The sequence below is a fragment of the Polypterus senegalus genome, chromosome 1 (assembly GCF_016835505.1).
Source record: "Polypterus senegalus isolate Bchr_013 chromosome 1, ASM1683550v1, whole genome shotgun sequence".
Taxonomy (NCBI): domain Eukaryota; kingdom Metazoa; phylum Chordata; class Cladistia; order Polypteriformes; family Polypteridae; genus Polypterus; species Polypterus senegalus.
In genome coordinates, this window is record NC_053154.1 from 281,504,613 (window position 1) to 281,523,282 (window position 18,670).

The 18,670-nt window shown below is 37.4% G+C and overlaps 1 protein-coding gene across 1 annotated transcript in view; it reads left to right on the forward strand.

Annotated features, from left to right (window-relative positions):
* Positions 1-17,210, forward strand: part of gfra1b (gdnf family receptor alpha 1b) — a 287,118-nt gene extending 269,908 nt beyond the window's left edge. Inside the window, exons 8-9 of the mRNA XM_039775604.1 lie at positions 3,307-3,354; positions 12,723-17,210. Coding sequence (XP_039631538.1) covers positions 3,307-3,354; positions 12,723-12,878 — 204 coding nt within the window. The 3' untranslated portion in view covers positions 12,879-17,210. The remainder of the gene's footprint in view (positions 1-3,306; positions 3,355-12,722) is intronic.
* The last annotated feature ends 1,460 nt before the right edge of the window (positions 17,211-18,670 follow it).

Here is an 18,670-nt window from a genome sequence, read left to right on the forward strand (position 1 = left end):
ACTTTCCCCAGATTTGTCCCTCGAGACAATTCCTTTGACTTGATGCTTGGTTTGTGCTCTGACATGAACTGTCAACTGTGGGACCTTATATAGACAGGTGTGTGCCTTTCCAAATCATGTTCAATCAACTGAATTTTCCACAGGTGGACTCCAATTAAGCTGCAGAAACATCTCAAGGATGATCAGGGGAAACAGGATGCACCTGAGCTCAATTTTGAGCTTCATGGCAAAGGTTGTGAATACTTATGTACATGTGCTTTCTCAGTTTTTTTATTTTTAATAAATTTGCAAAAATCTCAAACTTTTTCACGTTGTCATTATGGGGTGTTGTGTGTAGAATTCTGAGAAAAAAAATGTATTTAATCCATTTTGGAATAAGGCTGTAACATAACAAAATGTGGAAAAAGTGATGCACTGTGAATACTTTCCAGATGCACTGTAGTTCAACAAAATATTTCATTATTTATAATTACATTAGGCACATATAACTGCAATTTACAGATGAGTGACTGACAGTTCCTTCAGAAGAGACTCAGCGTGATCTCCTGATGTCAGCTTCTATAACAAGGCGACTAGTTTACAAAGGTAAAGAGAGAAGCAATACTCAATCAGACTTAGCCTGGAGTGGGTCACATATCTATAGTAAAACGTGCCTTGCCTTAGCCACTATATCATGCTGGTTACAGGGACTGAGATGGAACCAAGACACCATCCTGATAATGTCAAGCTTGTATGATTGCCCAAGGATGGATCTGTCCTGGATCTGTGAAAATCAATACTAAAAAACAAAACCCAAAAAGCAAAATACAACTGTTCAAGAAGCGTATCTCCTTGGACCAATGAGTCAGGTAAACGTGTCTTAGTCTTTTATAATGGCTTAACTGAGCACCTCTCAAGCAAATAAATGCACATGTAATAGCACCCCAAAAACACACAGAGTTACAAGCAGCAAGACATCAGAAGTCACAGGTGATGAAGTCATGAAGTTAATGGTAAATGATAAGAGAAAAACTACTTACACCCTGACAGACATGAACAAAAAGGTCACATGCTCAAAGATTACAGAACAGAATTTTCTGATAAAGTCTCAAATACCCAAATCTTGTGTTTTATCCTTTATGTTTTATTGTAAAAATAAAACATTTTTTTGTAATTGCAAAGCAGTATTTTTGTAAACATGTCCAGGAGAATAAATTCTAAATAATATTCTTAGGCTGCAGCAGTAAATTACTGAATTACAAATAATTTGTCTTAAAGGCTTCTCACCAAAATGCTTCTCAGGGATTAGGGGCTAATTAATTACTAAGTCACAGTCCGTTACTCCAATTTTTTGGAATTTTGCAAATCCAACTGCCTTGGGCATTCAGCTAGGAAGGGAAGACAAATTTTCTCTAAGCAATGCCGTGCTTAAAAAAGATCAGTTCATTTTTCGTGTGTGAAATGCAATTTCCCCAAAAGATCAAAAACTGTCAACAGTTGACTACATGCCTATCAAAATAGAAAAAAAAATCTTTTTCTGACAGTATCTTTCAGTAGCGAGGCGCTTGAAACCTGTCTTGACAGTGCGACTTAACATTAAATCTACAGGAATAAAGCTACAAGTACAAGATATCACTTTGTCATGTCTTACTGAACACATAAATTTGTTTCAGAGTCAAATGTTGCTTCTGCCATTCACCTACCTTGTATTGTTTCAGATTAATAAATGTTGTTACTGAAGGCTCCAGTGTTTAGATGAATGGCATTTACTTCCTTACTTATACTTGATCTTTACAAAGTAGTTGTCATTGCATGAAATGTGGTAATAATGAAATGGTTTATCTCTGTAAACCACAATTGCTGAAAATACTTTCCAATTCTGAGTATACTAGTTTATCTTAAAATTATATACAGTACAGTAATATATCTTTTATTGTGAGAAAAAGACAAGCTTACTAAATAAGAGAAATTATTACTGTTCTACAGAGCAGTACAGTGGCACAGTGGTTGGCAATTTCTGTTCTTCAATTCTGTGTGTGGTCATCATCTGTGTGCATTTTGCATGTACTTCAGGTGTCTGTATGGGTTTTCCTCTGGGTACTCATATTTTCCTTCCATGTACTGGAAAACATGCAGGCTAGGTAAGATGGAGACTGGATGAGCTTCAGCACCCCGCAGCGCTAAACTGGATTAGGTGGATTTCAGAATGTTATTTAATTTTCTGTGAAGTAATATAAACGCATGAAGAAAAATGTAATAAATATAGACAGTACAGCAAATGCCTATTTGCATTAAATGTGTTAAAAGCAAAGGCTGCATTTGAAATACTTCACAGACACCCCTCTAGGAATGATGAGGTCCATCCCAGTGTGTTGCCAGTGATGTGATATCATTTTGTCAGCCTGCCTAGAAAATTCTTTGCTAATGCCTGATAATAAATCGTAGGCCTAGCATCTGTACTGTATGATTTATAAATTAAAATAAGGATTTTTTTTTCTCAGTACAAATACTAAAAGAAGACAAACTAAATTTCCTGAAGGTATAAGAATTTTTTGTCTGCACTCCCCTCCCCCAGTCTGCTTATAGGGCTTCAGCGTTGAAGGAGTCTTTAGAGATAAGCCAGCAAGTCAGGTTTCGACGTTATAGCTCAGTAACCATCATATTACATGTGTGATGGGCACAGGCAACAAGAATGTGTGACTTTAATCCCTCTGTTATAACCACCAAGGCTGGAATCGGCTAAAATCCCCACATGATAAATCTGGAGCACTATGTATTAGCTGCTCCCTATGAGAATCGCAAAAAGAAAAAGCCCAGTCTGTAAGTTGAAAATGAACGCAGTAATGATGTTTTTTCTGGTTAAAGTATTTTATAAATAGCAAATAGGCAATACAATGTAATGTAAGCCAAGGCTGATGGTCAGTTTCTGCAACTTTTCTCTTTTCGATCAGACACTGGGCTCAGCAGCAGCAAGCAAGTGAACCTTTAGATGCAGTATGTTAAATATCTGTGCTCATCCATATTCCTTGTTTAGTGTTATATCAAATGAAGATACAGTTGTCTCCTTGAGAACAGTTTAACACTTCGAATACCAACAGTTGCAGCATCTCCCTTGTGTAAAAATTTCCAGCTGTCAATTTCAAAATCAGCATAAATGCCCAGGTTAATGTACCAACAGGTACTCCATTTTTTATGCACCAGTGATTTTAGCAATTTAGCCATTTTCAGATCAAGGATTGTTATAGCAAATGGAGGATCACTGGGATTTTCAAGATGATTCTGAGATTAATATAACTGGGTTTTTTGTCTCTCTCTGTCTCTACACAGGCTCAGAAACTGAAATTGAATCATTCATTGGACACATCCATATGTGAGGTATGTTGAAAAGCGTTTGAAATGCATTTCTTCTGTCATCACCATGAGTCATCAGAACAGCTTTTGTGTAAGCTTGGCATGGAAGGATATCAGTGCATTCTTTATGAACAATCATTTTCTAGGTTGATGATGGTGGTTGAAAAAATGCTGTCTTAGGTCCTGTACCATCTCCAGTAAGTGCTCAACTGGGCTAAAATCTGGTGACTATGGTTTACATCATTATCATGGTCTTCAAAGCATCGATTGAAGACTGGTGCCTTGTAGGTGGGCACACGGCCATTATGGGCAATTCCACTGCCATCAGGGGGGAAGTAAAAGTCTGAACAATGTGATGAATATGATCACTCAGACTTGCATTGTGTTTTTCCCAATTTGTTTAACTCTTTGAGGGCTGAATATTTATTCCAAAAAACTGTTTTTTGAAAAGCACACAATGTACTGGTTTCACAATTTAAATCAACATAAAGCATCTATTGCTATGTGCTGTGGCTGCTGTTGGTGCCTGTTTGGCAGCAGTGGCTGCACAGGGGCAGCTTGTTGGCCAGCAGGAATGCATGGCAGGCCAGCTACCTCTGTGTCTTTGCACAGCAGTGGCAGTGTGACGCAATATGGTTTGTACCTTTTGTCATCATAAGTGGTGGTCCTCCTAGGCGAACACTGCTATAGGTGTATCAGCTGGGGACGGATAGGCTGATGCTGGTCCCTCACTTTCGTTTTCGATATCCATCTCCAGATCACTTACATCAAACTCAAGAGTCCGAAAAGTCAGAGTCCGATTCAGTGATAATACATAAGATGTCCATGGAAAATTTTGCTTTGTACATTTGCTTTAGTCTCACCAGATGTCGCTGCCATTTTAGAGGCTGTTTGCTCTTCACTACTCCAGCACACGCAGGGAATTCAGGTCAAATCAACAAAGCTACATAACTTTCCTTCAAGCAAAGAGAGTTGAACTAAAACGAAAGAGCAAGTTTTGTTCGCAGTTTACAGCCGATTACCGTCCTCTACCCCTGAATCAGCCCTGAAAGAGTTAAAGCAACCAGACATCTCATATTTCCCGAGGGTGTCCCATATATCATTTGTCCTGATTCATTCTTTAAAAATATACATGTATGTATTTTCTTGTGTTTTAGACATGACTAGGTTTTTAGTGCAGTACGTTATGCAGAAATTACTCAGTGGACACAGGCACTTGTTAGCTATGCATCAGTGCACTGTATTTAATCACTAATCACATCAGTTCTATTCAAAACAGACAATCTGGTGTCATGTAATAGAGAAGCTTGCACCTATTGTATGCCCCCACATGGCTAGCCTTACAGCTTTCTTTAGCAGTGTTTACGCCCTGTGAAACATCCGTTCAACTGACAAATACAGCCCTCAGACATAGAACAAGTGGCCTAGCACCTCCAGCTAAGAAAAGAGCTTTTTTAGGTATTGTATTTGTAAATTGTAATTCAGCTATCAATAACACTTTCAGTAATAATAGTGAATGGCTTTGAAATAAGATCTTAGCATCTGTGGTTAGTGGTTTTTGTCGTGATATTTCTTCTTTGTTGCCATTGCTTGATTTACATGAATATGTGATTTGAGCAGTTGGGTGGGATCTCCTATGTGAGCAGTTTTAATAAGTGTGAACAATATGATCTGGCATTTTAGCAGAGAATTTAAAAACGTTTAAAATATAATTACATGAATGAGTCACTTTAAGCCACCAAATCAGCTACTAAAACATTCATGAAGTCCTCAGTACACTCCTCTTGATTTTGCTTTCTTCATATCAGCCCTTATTGCAGCCCTTTAGGAATTTTTTTAGGACTTAATACATTTTTCTGGTTCATTTTCTCTGAGATTTCAATCTCATAGAATTTGTTTTCCCTTTTGTAAAGTCACATCAGATTACATCCTTGGTGTAACATTATTTAAGACAACGTCACGTGTATACCAGTGTCAATGTTTGCGGATATAAATCCAAACCTTTTTTTGCAAGTGTCTCTTTCTTTTGAACCTATGGAATTCAGAGCTTTGCTGAGATTGTCGACTTCGACTATTTAATCAGGTATTCTGCTTTGTCACTCACTAGTTTGTTATGTGGTTTTTCACTCTCGAGTATTCTTTTGACATATATTTTAATCTGCTGGGGTCCCATTTATAAAGCTTGTGTATGCTCGAAAAGAGGCTCAAAATGTGTGCATGCAGCTCCTTACGTCAGAACTTATAAAAGAAAACTTGACTGGGAACGTGTATATTTATAGCATCTATAATAATATAATAACATTAAGTTGTATTTATGTAGCGTCTTTCATATACTCAAGGACACTTTACAATTCAATAAACACATTAACAAGACAGTAGAAATTAGATACAAGAAAATTAATAATACTCATTGAAAAGATGTGTTTTTAACAGGAGTTTGAAATGAATAATAGATTTTTCCTCGCTGTGGCTGAGAGAAAGAGCTTTCAAAATTTTAGGGGCCATCACACTGAAAGCTCTACCAGCCATAGTTAATGACCTGTATTTAGGTACAGTGAGTAAGTTAGCGTCCGATGATCTAAATGCATGGGCAGGAGTGTAAAGAAGCAGCAGCTCTGACCCATGTGTACGCAACATTTTGGAGAAACTGTGAAATGATGACACCCTTGATAAAGTAGGAAGAAACAGCTAAATGACAATTCACATAAATTATTATAATATTTCAATATATTATAATAATTGCTTGGTGATACAAATTTTTATATACCGAGCCGTTATTACGATGTGTTAACATGCAAGCATATTAAACTTAAAATCTGAACTTTGAATATACTGTACAGACTGTGTTTCAGGTCCCTTTTTAAAAGGTCATTGTTGCACCATTGCACTGAAGAATGTTTTTGGTCTTTCATTAGTTTTTATAGTCTACGTGTAGTCACTTCTTGGGGGACTGGCTGACGGGTCAGGAATATCTCAATCAAGCGTCACTTTATCATGCCGGTTGTGCTGGAAGCCATTAGCTGATTGAGGAGGCACGACATCCTGTTTTCATAGGGTGTGAGTGTACATACATTAAACATAACATTTTTGACAAGATAAAAAGACAATTTGTTTCGATGTTCAGTTCTCCTAATGTAATTGATTCACTTCACTCATATTGCAATAAGAGCATCTAGCAAGAAGGAAGCTGCTTTTGTTAACTGTAAGCTGTTACACTGCATTAACACATAAGTCATATGTGATTTGAGGTTTGGGTTTAGGTAGACTTTATTATACCAGAGAGAAGTTTGTTTGCAACAGGAAAGTACAAAAACAGAAGGCCTTGTTACAGAGATCAAATAGATAAACAGAGAGACAACAGTTGACAACCAGTGTTATTGCATAAACACGCACTCAAGATCAATACAAAGAAGAATAATTACTTTCAACAGGACACAAAATAATAATGCAGAATTTAACATTTATCAGCATCCCTACAAGTGACAGAATTTAAAATGCTCATAGCTCTTGAAATTAAGGAGTTCTTAAATCTGGTGCTGTTTACCTTTGGAAACCGAAATCTGTAGTCTGATGGCAACAGCCTGAATTTACAGCAGAGAGGATGACTACTGTCTGACAGAATTGAGTTGACTTTCTTTCTAACCTGTTTGCAATACATTTCAGTGATAGAGGTCTGCTGTGAGCCAATAATTTTACTGCAAATTTTTATAATATTGTTAAGATGATTTATGTTCTTATTGCTGAGGCTATCAAACCAACAGATAAAAGCAAATGTAACAATGAATCCAATAAAGGACTTATAAAAAAGTGTCATTATGCTTTTGTCTACTTTAAAGCAGTTGAGTTTCCTGAGAAAGAAAAGTCGTGACTGCCTTTTTTTTTTACAGATATACGCTGTGTTAAGGTCAAAGTTTCGTTTGTTATCAGTAGTTGTTCCCAGATATTTGTATTGCTCTACCATCCACACTGTCTCCCTGTTAATTAAAGCTGGGACAGTGGATGGTGGAGAGCACCTAAAATCTACAACTATTTATTTTCTCTTAGAAATATTAAGTTTTAAATTAGAGTGATCACACCATTATACAAACTCATTGACAACAGGTCTACAGGATAAACAAAAGAGGAGATAAACAACATCCTTGCGAAGCACCCACAGATGTACTTAGGCTATCAGAGAAACAGCCATTGACATTCACTCTTTGTGTTCTGTTTGTTAAAAAGTCCAGAATCCACCGCACCAGGTTAGGGACCAAACAGAGTTGATCAATCAGTTTCTCAACTAAAATGTGGGACTGGATTGTGTTAAAAGCTGACAAAAAAAATCTATAAACAGCAAATTTCCATGGCTTTTTGATCCCTTCAAGTGCTCATGTAATGAATTCAAAAGTGTTGCTGTGGTGCCTTTGTATGCTCTGTATGCAAATTGTTAAGGGTCCGGCAGAGCCTCAGTTTTGTAAAGTAGTTGTTTCTTAATTAACTTCTCAAAGGATTTCATGATATGACAAGTTATTGCCACTGCTCTAAAGTCACTTAATGCTTTGGGGTGTGCACTTTTTGCCAATGTTACCATAGGCCGGGCCTCTTGCTATAAATCCAATGACATTTCAAATATGGAATGGAATACTGGAGAGAGCTCCTCTGCACAGTCAGGAAGCAAGACAGCCACTTATTCTATTTGGACCTGAGGTTTTTTTTTTTATTTTTGTCTGTTTAAGGACCTTTGTGACATCTTTCTGGTCAAAGAAGATCTGACTCCTAGCTCCAGTCCTTAGTCTGTCTGAAGCAAAATCCTGTGTTTCAAACCCTCAGTTGAACTCTTTTATGTTTTTCGCCAACTGAGAGTCAGTTTTGACCCCTGTCCACTCAACTTGATTATTGATTTTTGATTGAATGCCAGCTGTCCTCTTCATGCCATTCCTTAATGGGTCTAGGTTATAAGTCTACAGTTCATTCTCCATCCTGTCTTTATAATTCAGCTTTGCCTGCTTTATTTCGCTTTTCACCTCCTTCTGTAGCATTAATCATGTTGAAATGCCCTATTTTTTCTGGTTTTCAGTTGTTTTAGATCTCTGGTAATCCATGGCTTGCAGTAGGGTATATTTTGGCTGATTTTGTGGGTATTATGATGTCCTCACAGAATCGTATGTGACAGCTTACAGTGTCTGTCAGTTCATTAATGTCAGCACAGGATTTTTTAAACATTGACCAGTCAGTGCACTCAAAACAGCCATGCAGGCACTCAGCAGATGAGACTGACAAACATCATGTCTCCACTTTCCATGTCAACCCATGAGTGATTAATTTTCAGGCAAGCTAGCTTTGGCAGATGTGAGAGTACTGTATGTGGTGTCTGGAATGTTGGTAAAGTAACTGCCTGTGCCCTTAGTTTTTCATATGTTCTGGGTTATTCAGTGTATGAGCAATCATGTAATTACTTGTGCCAAGTAATAGTGGCTACCCACTCAGACGCTGATACCTTATGTCTTTCCTGAACTCCCAGAATGCACTGCATAATCTTGTGCACTTCAGTTGAGGAGTGCAGCCAAATGCTCTTGATATGTCAGGAGGGAGTTTGCTCTACCCACCAATGAACACATGATTGCATATGTATGAGTCTGATTAGCATCGAGGGGTGTTCACAAATGCACAAGGTGATTGTGATTTCTAAAGGTTAAATTGCACAGAACTTTGCACATGCCAGGTTTTATAAATATTTTTTCTCTTTTTTTTTTGCGTATGAATTTTTCTGTTTTTTTGGCATATGTATATTTTCACGTTCAAATCCACACAAAGTTTTATAAATGGTCCCAATTAGTTCCTAGTGCTGTCACCTATTTATTCCTTAGAAGTACACCTCATATTTTAGATTCAGGCTGTTTTGAATCTGGGTCCAAAAACACAATACATTTTGAAACCACAGGTCAGGTATAGAAACTCAGAACAGGCCTATCCCCAAAACTCTGAATCAGGCTTGCGGTGTACACTTTAAAAAAGAGACAGACAAAAAGGTCAAAAGACCACGAGACATATAATTCAGGAATGGATGGGAGCTAAAGAACACAAGCCTGAAAGCTAATGCCTCAGTCCCAGACTAAGGCACCTCAAGTCCTTAAATAGATTACTGGCAGTCACAGCTGTAACTTCAAGTTGTTGACAATAAAAAGCTAAATGAACATGCTTAAAAGTAACATAATGATGTGAATTTCAAAACAGACTAAATGAAAATATCAAATAACAGGGCTTAACAAAGATATTAATGTAGATCAAATATACATACTGTATATTGACAAAAGCAACACAATAAATACTTTTACTAAAAGAAAACAGAGACAACACCTTGGTTAGGTCGTAACACTGTCGTTTATAGCAAAATAATCCAGAGCTTCTTTTCTATTTCTGCTTGACGTTTAGTACAAATAGTATTTACTGTCCAGGAGTTGGCACTTTTTTCAGCATTTGCACTTAACTGCTGTTTATTTGTCTGTTTGATCTCCATGCCAAAGTCAATGTAGACATTGTTTCTTGTGAAATATCAGTAACTTTAGTTATTTCCATCACTGAAGTCCCTGACAGATGTGCCCAAATAATCAGTCATCTCTGAAAGCTGCTAAAATCAGTTTTTAGGGCCAAGGTACCCCGCCTAATGAGCAGCTATGTCTGTTCACGACTTTACACTTGACCTTGAGCATGACGGGATATTAATTATTTAATGATCTCGATAATAATTATTTCATTTTGGTTTGTATTTCTCATTGAATGTATTGCTTCCTTTTTTTGTAGGTTATCTGTAACTAAATGTCAGATCTACAGTGACACAATCAAATGTAATTCACAGAGTATAATTTGTCAGAAAAAAACAAAGCAAATAAAAATTCAAAACACAACAATTTTGAAAAGCTCAGTAGTTGTATTCCTACAGACTGATTCTCACAACATGTCAGTGCATTTTGTATTTTATTTTCTTTAAGAGGAGTGAGCTACTCATCCAAAACAAATTAAGTATATTATAAACAACCTAAAAAAATGTATGTCAGATTAATCATGAAAATGTTAATACGGAGATTCACAAAGCCTTGGTTATCATTTGCTTTGTCTTGATATTCACATATAGGTAAATGCTACCATAGATTGTTAGTTGCACATCTTCATATTCATATGTATGTGTCATAATTTGCATCTTATTCTTTAATAGAATTGTTTCCCCAGCCCCACACATGTTGAAGTTTTTGTTCTGCCTCAGCTATTTAAGATTTAAATTTATGTAAATACATTATGTATACACATTTAGGCAAACAATGAGCTATAAATTAGTAAAATAATAAAGTTTTAAAAAAGATTACAAAAAATCGTCCCACTTCGTTCATGAATTGATCAATAACACTTTGAAATATTTGCTAAAATAATTATAATGTCTTGGTTATTCTTTAATCCTTAAAATTCTACCCATTTTTGTACATGAACTATAAAGGTATTGAATGAACAGAACCATAAAGAAATGAATCACGTATGGCCCTGCTATTGTGTAGAACAGGAATTTCTCCAGAAGTGAGCACCAGTTTATGGTGTGTCACCAACAGACCCATGGCTTCTCTAGCATAAGTCTTCCATGCTCAGAGTAAGAAAATCAGTTTGGTAATTAACAAGCAATAACATATTAGCCCTGGTACAGTATGTGCTAGGTGTGTCATGTGATGGACTGGTCTCCTGACTGACCAATCCTAGCAGTTCTTGAATGGTGCCCAGTGCTATTACTGTGTAATGGAAAATTGGATTCATACAATTAGTAGAGGAACATCATTTTAGAGTATATTAGGTTTCTGATGTGTAGGGTTAAGCCATCCTCTCAAATTTCAATGTGTGTATTTGTTGCTCCAACCTTCCATTCTGACCTCAGGCAGCAGCTAGCATGAGATACCTAATTGATTTTAGGGGAATGCTCAGCATGCTACAGGTTGGGGGATACTTGAAGTGGTGGAACTACATTTTTGGAGACCCGAAGCTCAAACTGTTATAGGGACACCTTCACAACCAGCAACAATATCTTGGTAACCACTGTTATCTTCTTCAAAGAGGTTTTTCCCCAACAGCTCACCTCAAATTTTTAAAAATCCCTACATCTCAGTTTTGATTACAATTTCTCTTAATCACTAGTGTGACTAAAACTTTCCCTTGCCTTTTAGTTTTTGAGTTTACGGAGGGACGAAAATTAGGGAAATGTTGCATTCATGCATGAAGCATTATAAAATGATAAAACAGAGAAAATACCACAGTCAATATTATCTTTTAATTTAGATACCTATGATAATACACACTACATGGAGCGCATTTCTCTGTTTAAAAAAAAATCTTGGAAGGAGACGAGACGTGATTGTCTCAGACATACTTTCATGTCCAGCGAGACCAATCTTCATGCCAAGCAATGTAACCACACCCGGGCCCAGAGCCCCGTGAGACAAAAGCTTATACAAAGAGATTTAGAAAAGTCCTATGCAGTGATGTCAGACACATTTCTTGTAGAGAGAAAGAAACGATATTCACTCATGGGCGGTTATATGTTGCGTTGTCACGATGTAATTCCAAACACGGAATCAAAATTCAATGCGATATTGATTGAAAAGTAAAAGCGAAAAGATATCGAATATAAGGACATAGGTGATATGACAGAAGTGTGGCGCGCGAGATGCAGATCACGTGGCACGGCAGCACGGCAGCAGCAGCAGCAAGATGTGGTAAAAAAAAAAACTGTATGTGTTTCCCATTGTTTCACCATTTAAGAGGGGGTGTTGGACGAGCGACAGTGTCTCCTTGTGGTGCATTTAGCCCGCCTCTTCACAACGTGAGTGGCAGAGATGCAAAGTGGTTGGCGCATAGCGCAGACAGGTGGGGGAGGGGGTGTCAGTGGTTGAGCGAAACCCCCTAGTTTTATAAAAACTAAAAAAAATAATAATGAGCATTTTTCATTGATGGCTAGCCTACATGATACTTTAATAACCTTTTAACTTTTATTTTAACTATTAATTTTATTGAATTACACTATATTGTTTATATTATTTTTAAAAAATGCTTCTCATACAGTAGGCATCCAAAATCTTTAAGCAATGTGGACTACGTTTGCTGGGGGAACTGGAGGCGTGGAAGTTTAAGCTTTCTTAGTTTCGTGGTAGATCTGTCTCTGGATTCTTGCAGCAGATATCAGAAGACATGTTGACTTTAATGTGGTAGCAGAAATGCTGAATTTTTCTTTTTTGGATTGGGAATTTTAGAAAAGGAAAAGGTTGATAGGAAGGCAGGTTGTTAATAATTGGTATTAAAAGATTTGATGACAACACTTCAGTGGAAGTGTTCAGCTTTGACTGAGTATGGTGATCCATGTTTGTGTTTCTGTTTTACAGGTCATGCCCAATGAAGAAGCGGGCTCCAAAGATCTCATCATGTCAAAAAATTCCTGCAGAGCTGCAGCACCATTTTATCTGAGCACTCTGGTGCTCATTCTCATCGCTGTGGTGCACTCTGCTCTTCTGGCTGTTGACTCTGCTAAAACATTATAGCTGCATTCATAATAACAAACATAATGAACCTGTTTAAAAAAAATAGTCTGTTCCCAGTCTCCTGTTGTATTTGTTCCAAGAATCCAGTTGTAGAGGGTATGTGAAGCACCTGAAGTGGTCTCACTGTAACTGGAATTCATTAAAACAAAGCTTCTTGTGGTATTTTGGGGCTATGTGAATACTTGATGCAGTGCTACATTCCAAATCAGAATGGCTTGTGGACATGTGGAGTCTTTTGGAGAGTTGAGAAAATGAAGACAAGATTTCTTTATTCACTGTACAGTGACTTGGCTTAGGATCCAGAATGGAAGGACAGAAGCATTTTTATCGTTGAAAACCTTGTTTGTGGTGTCCGTGTGTAATATTTTTTCTTTTGTTCTGAAACCCATGAGCAAAGAAGAACACAGCAGGGGAGAGGGGAGAAATTTTAGTGGGGAAGCACTCACTTGTCCAGGAGAACTGTAGTATCACGATGAGAACGACTTAGTGAGTGGGCCTTTCTTGTGGCTTTTATCCCTTTTTTTTTTTTGTGGACTGCTAAAATGTTGAAAACATTACATATATAAATATATATTTTCTCTTTCGCTAGCCACCTTCTACTTTTAATGTAGTTGCAAGTGGCTCTGTACAGATGCTCCAGAGAATGTTAGGTCACATCAGTATTTTCTTTTTCTTCTGTTCCTATGTTTTAAGAGAGCCCTATCTGCTGTATTGAAATTTAACATTACTATGCTTTTCACATTTATCTAATATTGGCAAGCCTTAGTAATATAACCCTATCTATTAATTTTCTTGAACTGGGAGAAAGCAAAGGGAGCTGTAAAGGAAATTGGGAAATAAGAGTTCTATTTAAAGATGCATTGATTTTACAAACTTAGCTTAATGACTAAAAAATACAAATATGTATTCATGATTAACACCGAGCTTTTAAAGCAGCTACAACAACAGTTTAATCAGTATATTATCTTAAGCAGTATTATAACAAATAGCTCATGCCTTTACTTGGAATTTAACATATTAACAGCCTGTGTTTCCTTTGTTCAGTGTCTAATATTTATTGCATTACAAAAACATCTCTTTGTGCTACAGCATTAGATCTGTGATGAAAACACAGCTACTCTGAGTAAAGTGACACTGACCGTCTCCGTACCTGGCCAGTTATAGTCTCAGCTGCTTCTCATCACTATTTTAGTTTTGTAACTGGACAGTGATAGAAATGGCTACATCTTGGCCACATTGAACCACAAGTGCAGCAAAGCAGTGTACTCAAGAGTCCCAGAGATTCTCCTTTTGATTGTGAGGCCTGGAAATCGAGATGCCATGCAAGCAGAGAAGATTCCTCAGTAAGCCAGTGTTTCTTTTTGCTGTCAAATATGTATGTAATATTTTCTAAGTTTTAAATGCACATGACATCATTCAGTATATCACACATGAAGTGGCAAGTGGAGCTGTAGATCAGTAACCATAAAACAAAAAATGTGAAAAAGTTAAAAAAGAGAACATTACAAGTTACATGAGAACATAAGAAACAAGGCACTACTCAGTCCATGTAGGTCATTGCTAGGTTGTCCTGATATTCCATCCAGATGCGTTTTTATAAGCCATTAGGGTCACTGCTTCAGGCTTGCAACTCTGTATGTTATTTCCAGCTACTTGGTTTTCCACAGCATGTTTTTTTTTTTTTTAAATATGGCGTTCTCCCTATGCCATGTGAGGTAGATTGGCCATTCTAAATTGGCGTAGCGTGGCTTCATTGATAGACTAGTGTCCAGTCCACCTATGGCTCACACCATTGGGTGTTTGGGTATGGCTTCAGTCCCTCGGGACCCTGAACTGGTCTAACAATGGGAATATGGGTGAAAGATTGACTGAAAGAAAGAATTGTCTTGTGAGTCAGCAATGTAATACATAATCCCTAAATAAATTGTATACTTACCTAAACATCTATCTATCTATCTATCTATCTATCTATCTATCTATCTATCTATCTATCTATCTATCTATCTATCTATCTATCTATCTATCTATCTAAACATATGAGGAAATTAAGCATTCTTTTAGAATACATTACATAAAAATCGGTTTATGAAGGGCTGCTTCCATATGTACCTTAAAGAAAAAAAAAATAAGTGCTAATTAAATTCCACTCTGGACAACAAAAAGGTCAGAAACACAACCAGCTCAGTTTGTGATGAGTCCAGTCAATGGACATCACAGCTGTTCGCAGGCCCGTATGCGCGGCAAACACGATACAGTAACTGAACTGTTGATGCCTCGTTAGGTGAGAGTGCAGAGTGAGGCTCAAAAACCAACGCAATGTGCTTCTGACTTTCTTTTTATTTTGAGGCATGGAATTAACTTTCACCTTTTCCCTTCCAGCATGAGTGTTTCATGGCCAACCTAGTCGCTGTTTGTCAGAAGTGCACCCATTTTTATGTTCTGCTATCTGTAGGAGAATTCCCCTTGATGGACTAATGTCCTGTCCAGGTTTAGTCTCTTGTCAGCCCCCAATTCTGTCACAGTCCAAGTAGCACAGTTTAAAAACAAAAGCTGCACAATTTAGAATTTATGACAAATTCATTCTTACTAATATACAAAAACATTTCTGTAATATCCCAAAAAATGAAACAATGCCAAAATGATTCATTTTTAATGGACACATGGGCACCACAGCGGCACTACTGTATCTTTACAGTGCCAGACGTGTTCTAGTTTGGCTGACTAGCAATTGTAAGTCGAGTGAGTGTGCAGGCATCCCATCAAAGGCTCACACCCAATGCCAACTGGACAGGATCTGACCTTCACCTCACTGCAATGGAATTAAAGTCTTTAGAAAATGAAGATTCATGCTTGAGTGGCACACAATGCCGTGACAGTAGGCTGTCTGTGAAAAACAGTTTGGATGCAGTCTGATGAATTACATTTAGTTCTATTTCTCTTACAAGTTTTCTTTAAAAAGTTCTTTTAAATAAGCCTTTCCAATAAAAGATACCGTTTTTGTTTTATATCATTATGTGTACAGTCCCTTGCTGATTCACAGTCTATTAAATCAGATTAAAGCTGAAAACATTTTAAATAACAAAATGCTTGTTTTATTGTAAGTTACTGTTTAATCGATCACCAATTCCTAAACTATAACACGCATCACTGAACCACAGCTAAAACTGGTCTTGATAAAAAAAAAAACGTTAACTTTAGCAGTAAGACTGGCCACCCCCAGAACGGGACGCCCCCATACGCCCCAGGAAGGTTGCACATTTTTGACAAATGAAGGTTGATGTGCACATTCAATAGTTTGGGCAGAAAATTAAAAGAAAAAATGTTAACATGAGGTGCCAGTGTCTCCTTTCAAGGCATCTCTTTTATTTTCTTTGTGTTTTAATCTTCTGCCTGCTGCTAAAAATACAAGTAAATTAAAAGGAATTCACATTTTAAAGAATAGGGTGACACCAAAGTGTAAACTCAATTTTAAAACTGTGCTTTGTTTTATTTCAGTGAACAATTAACTGTGTTTTATAAATACTAGAGTGGAAAATAAATATGAGCTGCAGAAAAAAAAAATCCTCTAAAGTATATCCTGATTTCTTAATTTAAATATTTTCAATGACCTTTTCAGGTGTACTTGATGTTAAATGGCGGATCATGTCAATGTCTTTTCATATGATATTCTGAACCACACCATTGAGTATGTCGATACTGCAGAGCCTGACTATTTTTATATATGTAAACCTTAATACATCAGAGAATATTGTTTAGTATTTCTGCTTATTCTGTTTATATACTGTAACTGCCATATTATGCGCTGTTTCCAAAAAATACTTTCAGATTATTTTTCTAATTGTATCTTTTTTCTTTACTTTAATTTCACTTTCATGTGAACATGCAAAATGGCAATGAGGGTGTTGCATCCAGTAAATCTTGCATGGCTCCTAATTAACATGTAATTACCTACTGTATGGTGTATTCGGTTGACAGTCTAAATATTTGTTGGTCTTCTCTTTTGAAATCACAACAGCACCTTTTATGTAGCCAGAACAGATAAAAGGCAGGTTTGTTTTCCTTTTCATTTGATTTGGTATTGTTTTATTTGTACCGTTCTATGGATACATGGCGTTGCAGAAGAGGTTGGTGTTTACGCAAGGTGTGTAACATGCAGATTGTATAGGCTTCTGGTCTAGAGGATCCAAAACCAGAAATTCTGCAAGCTAATAAATAATAATAATAATAATAATAAAGATCCTCCAGTTATAAGGGTCATTGCTATCTAGCTTGTGAAAATGTACAATAATAAGGATTTGTACCAAAACAATTAAACATGTTGACCTATCATAATCTGTGATTTTCATTTCATTGATGGAGATGTCCCATCATATTCATACTTGTTTAAATATCAATGAGCATCATGCAGGGGATGGGGTTGAACAAGCTGAATGGAACTTTTGTAAATATTTCTGTAATCTTACATTTAACATTCAAACAGCTACAGTGCAGCATGAAAATGAAAACCTTTCATATGCCTAATCTTCACTTGAGGGTAGACCATGGCACGTAAATAAATACACAGCGCAGGCTTGCCACTGTTAATTTATCAAGAGGCTGCTTCACTGACCTCAGGTGTCATGTAGTCTAAATGCACTTGCTGGTGTTTCAGTGGCATTTGTATTTATGGCAGACTGAGGAGGATGGCTGTCAAGTGTCATGCTGTGGCAAGTCAAAGGTCACAGAATCTATCCGACTACTGTACACTAGCACTTTGAGAACCCTTCTTCGTCCTACAAATGATGTAGACATAGAGGCGTCTTATGTGCAACTTTAGCTGGAGTACTTTAGGTAAGTGCCAAGGCAATGTGAATTCCAAGCATTCCAGGAGGGACTAACGTGAAAGGTACAAATGGAAAATGTTAAAATATTAAATGTTAAAAATATTAGACACAGCTACTTAGTGCTGCTGCTAGATTCCATCTGCTAATCGTCTCATGTTTATTCCATAAGACTGCCTCACAACCTTTAGGATCTGGGTTCAAAACAAGGCCTAGTCACTGGTTCTGTTGAGATTGTACTTTTTCTCAATAAGTACTCCCCCAACATCCAAAATAAATTCAGATTATTGTTGTTACAGTAAGGTCAGATTGGAGATCATGCACTGGTACAGCCCATTGCTGCATCCACCACACGATGAAAGAGTTCGGGAGTCTTGTTGGCAACCCTCCAGGCAGACACGTTGTAAGTCCCACCCCCTGGAAATGACCCTCTATCTGCCGCAGCCAGTTGTTATGTGGGTGTCCCCTTGGCCTGGTCCAGCTGCTCGGGTCCACAGGATCTTGTGCGTCAGATCACCCTCAGGGAATCGCGCCACACAGCAGCAGTGTTGTAACTGATGCTCCCTCACAATGCAGGTAATGTTCCTCATTTGGGACTCTTTAAGCAACTGTTCATTCACCACAAAGTCAAACCGTACTGAAGTAGCCCAGCCTTTGTCTCCGGTCACTGGATAGAGTCCATGTCTCGCAACTATATAGCAAAACAGGAAGCACCAGGACTGTAAAGAATTGGACCTTCATCCTTTTGCATACTGTAGATATCAGGAGTGCCACACACCACTTCTGAGCAACATCATGACCCCCCATTCTCTCCCAATCCATCTACTAACTTCATAAGAAGAGTCACCAGAGACTTGAATGTCACTGCCAAGGTAAGTAAATCTCTCGATAAGGTCGACACTCTCTCCACAAACAGACACACTGCTGATGGCTGTGCTCAAGAGGTCATTAAAGGCCTGGATCTTGGTTTTT